The 6,000-nt window shown below is 41.4% G+C and overlaps 1 protein-coding gene across 1 annotated transcript in view; it reads right to left on the reverse strand.

Annotated features, from left to right (window-relative positions):
* Positions 1–6,000, reverse strand: part of CPED1 (cadherin like and PC-esterase domain containing 1) — a 274,615-nt gene that overhangs the window by 43,462 nt on the left and 225,153 nt on the right. Inside the window, exon 17 of the mRNA XM_006098705.3 lies at positions 3,887–4,023. Within this exon, the coding sequence (XP_006098767.1) occupies positions 3,887–4,023 (137 nt within the window). The remainder of the gene's footprint in view (positions 1–3,886; positions 4,024–6,000) is intronic.

Here is a 6,000-nt window from a genome sequence, read left to right on the forward strand (position 1 = left end):
TCCCCTCAGGCAAAACAACCTAGATACAAATTGTCTTCATGAGAAAGATGACTTCAGTAGTGAGAGGGAATGACTCAGCACGGGAAAACAGGGGTCTGCCTTCTCAGTTCTAACCCCAGAATCCCCAACCCTGGCTTCTGCTCACACAGCTCCAGTCCACTCTGCCCTCCCTCTGCCGGAGCACAAGGATACACAGGGAATTTTGTGCATTGGCCCTTTAAGAGGGTGTCTGCATTTCTGGCTGTCTCTCCCTGGCAGACAGCAAACCTGCTGCTTTTCACAGCCAGGTGTTATGTGGGTATCCTTCTTAGTTCTGGTGCTCTCTGCTGGGAGGCTCAGCTTGGGGATTAGACCCCAGAGTTCTCAGTGGCAACCCCCTGCAGCTGAGATATCTCTCCGGAACTTCATTTGCTGTCTGTGGGAGCCTGGCCAACCCTTTTGCACCTCCACCCCTCCTACAGTCTCTATGTGGTCTCCACTTTCTGTCCTCAGTTATCAGGGTTCTCTCCAGTTAGTGTCCAATTGATTATTCAGGAAGCTTTTCTGTATTTTAGTTGTAATTCCAGTTTGGTCCTGGGAGCATGTCTGTGCAGCATCCACTTACTCTCCCGCCATTTTTAATCTGCATAGTTATTATTTTAAACTAGATGCCCAGTGCACGACATTTGTGTACTTAGAGGGGGGGTTCCCCTCAGCCTGGCCTGCACCCTCTTGCAGTTCGGGAGCCCCCTTGGGGGAGGTCTGACTTCTGGCTTAGCGGTGCTCCCCTGTGGTAACTCACTGATCACCAGGGAGCAGTTCCTGCATTGAGCATCTGCCCCCTGGTGGTCAGTGCGCATCATAGCGACCGGTTTGGTCAATTTGCATATTAGCCTTTTATTATATAGATTGTTTACACAATTATTTCTGGATTGTGTGGTGTATGAACATATGAACCTGCCTGTATATTACAAAGTCTTCTGATTCTAAGTATAAATTATCTTCCTCAGGCTCTTCCTCCTATGCATTTCCACTGTTCTCACCCTTGTTCTGATTTATACAACATTTTAAAATATGGGTTTTTGGATTTACAAAATGCTCACACATTGTAAAAAAATGAAAATAATATGGATAGTTAGATCTCCTCACCTATCACCAACCCTTCTTTACTACCAAGTCTGCTTCATGGGCATGTGACTTCAACAGTTGCATGGGTCCTGTGCTTGGCTCATTGTGCTGCTGTTGACTTCTTGAAATTCTTAATAATTCTGAATACAGAGTCCTGCATTTTCATTTTTCACTAGGCCTTGAAAAATTTGTAGCCGGTCCCGTCAACATCCCACCCTCTTTCACTCCTTCCCTCTTATGTAATCACTCTGAACTGTTTGCTACTTCCAGAAATTTTCTGTGTATGTAAGCATGTTTGCATTAGTTTTTCCATTGATGGGGTTATTCTATACATATTCTACACTTTTTCTTGCCTCCTCAGTGTTGCATGACTGAATTTTTCCATGAAACAGCCTCCATCTCCCTAGCACCCATTTCCTCCTTCCCTCAGGCAGTCTCCATACCTCTACAGGATGAGCTTTCTAATTCTGGTTTTGCCCCTACTCTGCTTAAAGTGTACAATGCTTCCCTGTTGTGTATAGAGGAAATTAGCATCCTGGCAAACAAAACAGACTGTAGGACCATTGCCAATGTACTGGTGAATTGAGTTTCAGAGCATGCGGGTCTGAAGGACAACTCTGCACTAGGAAAATCTCCAAGATAAGTCTTTTCTGCAAAGAAGTCAGGTCTCTGCTCCTATCCTCTAATCTGAACATAGGCCTTTATTTTTAGACTTTGCAATATTGAATCTGTCTAATCGGTAGGAAAAAGTGATCTCCCCTTTTTCTTACCATTACTTTGTAAAGTTGTGAATAATTAACTTTAAAATTAGCAAAGACAGTATTAGGGACTTCATGTCTGTGTGCCCCAAAATTCATATATTGAAACCCTAACCCCTATGTGATGCTATTAGGAGGTAGAGCCTTCGGGAGGTAATTAAGTTTAGATGAGGTCACAAGAGTGGAGGCTAATCCCAATAGGAAGAGGAGACCAGAGCTCTCTCTCTCTCTGCTTTGAGGGGACACAGCAAAGAGGCACCCAGATCTGGGACTTCTCAGCCTTCAAAACTGTGAGAAATAAGTATCTCTTTAAGCTACCCAACCCATGATATTTTCTGATAGGAAGGAAGGCTTTAGCTTTCTATAGTGTTGATTAATCTACAGCATAGGATTAGGTCATGTAGACTTACTATTTTATGAATAAAGAAAATGAGTCTGAGAAAAATGTATACCATGTCCAAAGCCATGGAATTTAGCGATGAACTTAAATTGATATCTCCTGCCCTTCAGGTTAATGGATTGTGACATTTTGGAATTTTCCCGAATCCTCTAAATTCTGAGGTCAGAATGGTATTCTGAAAGAGTTTAGAGAAATCTGATTGTATGGCAACAACTACTTTTATTGCTTCCAGCCCTGCATTTCTAAGATATCAAGGTTCGAATGTCCAAGTTGGTGGTTAAGAATGCCTGTATAGTAGCCACTCACAGACCTGTGCCATCATGGATGAATTAACCTCTGAGCTTTAATTTTCTGAAGTGGAAAACAATAGATATAGTATCTACCTCATAAAACTATGATTAGAAATAAACAAGATTTTAACATCAGATTATGCAACAAATATTTATTCAAAAATTGAATAAATTATGTATCAAAAATTGTGCTAACAGTGAGAGTATGGCAATGATTCACACCCATTTCCTGCCTTCATGGACCTAATATTCTGGTTGGATGTAGGGTGTCAGAAAGCACCATAGTTCCTGTACAGAATTAATGCTCAGTTAATAAAAAATATTTATAAATGTTTTCCCTTCCTTCCTACTTTATCTTTAGATATAGTCTCGGTCACAGAATAGGGTGTTTACCTTGTAGTCACCATGGAGAAGTCCATCCTCGGCCCTGCCCTCTCACCCCTTCATTCTTCTAAAATTATTTGCTAGTAGAAAATATAAACTAAAAATATGAAAACTGGCAAACATCCAGTCCTGTGCCCATTTCTTTATGCATTAATAGAGTTGTTTTTTTAAAATCAGTTTTTGAACTCAATCTTGTCCATATGCAAGAGTTTACAAACAATTTTTTAAGGAAATGCCCATGTCATTGACGAGCTTTGAAAACCTGGATGAGGCTTACTTACTTCATGGTAACCAAGCATCTCAGCCTATGTGCCCAGTTCGCACGTCCGAGAGCTCGGCTGGAATGGACCTAGTCAGAGTGCGCCTCGCAAGAAGACTGCATGGCTAAGAAACCAGCTCAGAAGCCGCACTAAAGGAAAGGCCGCCTAAGGAGGACCATGCGAGCCCTGCTCGGGAATGGGAAGGAAATCGCAAGGCTAGTGTGCAGAGACCATGCCATGCTCTCGGTCAGCTCCAGCAGAAGTGAGTCTGACACGCAGGAGGACTGCACTGCTTGTGTGAGCTGCAGATGTCTGTTTGGTCTGCTGTGCTCTGCTAGGGCTGCAGCTGTCCAGGCCAGCTGCTCCGCACGGCCAGCTGTCAGCGGACATGGCGAACTCTTACCACTTTGTGCTGAGAAAACTACCATGGAATGCGATCAGCACAGGATATGACTTTAATATCCTCCATCTGTCAAGTAGACGTATTTGGAAATAATGGCGTGCTTTTGCGCAAGAATTGTTAAAGCTCTTCTACGATAACATTTACACAAGTTAAAAAGCCAATTGCATGGTTAGTCAGGCTCTGCGGAGTGAGAGGGCAGGGATTGGTCTAGCAGATGCGACTCATGGCCACGGGTGCTGTGGGTGGTGTCAAGGAAAGGATTCCCCCACTGGATCCAAACCTACCTTCCTTGCTCCCAGGCACTGCTGTAGCTGAGGCTTGGTGAGGACACCATACTGGCAGTTGTGGGGCTGCCACGTTATTTCTCTCCAGTCACAGGTCCTGTTGTCTGAACAACTAAGGCAAGGCATGATCCATTGGCCTGGAACAGACACCAAAACCTCCTTGGGTTCAGTTTCTACTGATGGAATTACAGTTTGCAAGGGACCTAGGGGTTCAGCTGTGGCACACCCTCCCAGAAGCTGCGGTGAGAAGACCACTCTTGCCATACAAATCGAGTGGAGCAATACATGGCCTCTTTCCAACCAAATAGAATCTCACTACATAATGATCTGAAATAGCACAGTTCATGCTGAAATCAAGTCTGAGTTCAGTTCTGTGAAACCGCGTACTTATGCAAAGTCTAGTGATCAGGCACTACTCAATTAAAAAGCATATTTAAAAAATAATTTAAAAAAATAATCACATTTTTAAACTGTAAAATTAGACCCTTAGGACCAACGTAGGTGGGGAGCCACTAATATTGAGGTAGTTGGCCATAAATAGTGATTAGTTTAACTCATGCTTATGTGAGCAATCCATTAAGAAAATTACTTTTATATTCTGATAATTTATTATTTTGAAGACCAGTTCCCTAATTTGATGGATGTCATTTTTGGTGTGAATCTCTTCACCTCTTTTTAGCTCCGTTGCCTTTATTTCTTCAGCTGTTAGATGAGGTATGTAGTGTTCTCACATGATTGGTGTGAGGATTTAATGGGATAATGTACTTAATGCACCAAGCACAGTTACAATGTCATATTCATTTTTGTTCCTAGTAGACTTCAGGCACCGAAGTAGGTCCCAAGCTTTAGTAAATGTGTACAAAATAAATGAATATTCTCAGTGTATTTAAGATCTTTTCTATTTTATCGATAAGGTAATATGCATCCAAAACATACTAAGTGTAATAAGTCAGTCAGAGAAAGACAAGGATACTTGTCTTTCTCTGACTGACTTAGTGTGAGGAGATACATTAATAATTTATTAGAAAAAAATCAAGAAATGACTTGATTTTTCCTTGTTTATCTTTTCAGAAATGGAGTGCGCACTAGCACATTAAACAGGAAGTCATTTATCTTCTTCGTGGAGAAGACCCTGATGTCTACAGCAGTAATATGCTCTACCTTAAAGGCTTGCCTGTGTTACTACTAAATGTTTCTCTTTAAAATATTGAGGAGATACATATTCCCAGGAACTTCTTAAGTTTGAAAGGAAAAATTTGAACAACGTTATCCATTCTGGCTTTGATTTGTGGCTCTGCTAACAAAAGTATCAGGTGTTACATTGATTTTAGCGGGAAGAGTTTCTCCTTTCGGGGGATGAATACGGTGCCATCTGCACTTCATGACCTCGGGGATGTCCGGATTGTGTATGCGGGTGTGTGTGAGAGGAGAGCTAGTTTATGTCTTACTAATACATTTTTTCCCCTCACAGAAAGGGAAAAAAGTGTATTTACGTTAAGAGAGAGAAAATGGGGGAGATAAAATATTACTCTCTAGGAGGATTTTAATTTAGTACTTTATTGAAGTAGCTTCCCTATTAGATGTTAGATGCTATTAGTGTTAAAATATCACAACAACTTAAAAATATTTAACATTTTCATAGCACCTGGCAGGTGCTAGGGATATTCTAAGCACTTTTAATAAATTATCCAATTTAAGCCTCCTAACTATGATGCTAAACCTCAAATATTTATAATCAGACAAAAAGTTTATAATTTATACAAGTCAAATAATTATAATAATAAGTAATGCATAATTAAGTAAAAAAAAATCTGTGTGGTCCTGAAAGACCCTGGGCTTTGGAGATACACACCTGGGTTCTGCCTCCAGCTAGCTCTGAGGATCTCAACACCGCACAGCAGGGCCACCTGGAAGGCTTTTTAAAAATCACCCATGCCCGGGTTGTTTGCTAGGCTCATTAAATCCGAGCTGCTGGGCTGGGCATGGGACTCAGGGAGTTTTTTGTTTTTTAATGAAATATAGTTAAGTTTATTTTCTCTAATTCTATTTTTTTCTTTATTGTTGAAAGTATTACATATGTCTCCCTTTCTCCCCCATTGACCCCCCTCCACCCG

This window comes from Myotis lucifugus, unplaced genomic scaffold (assembly GCF_000147115.1).
Source record: "Myotis lucifugus unplaced genomic scaffold, Myoluc2.0 scaffold_245, whole genome shotgun sequence".
Taxonomy (NCBI): domain Eukaryota; kingdom Metazoa; phylum Chordata; class Mammalia; order Chiroptera; family Vespertilionidae; genus Myotis; species Myotis lucifugus.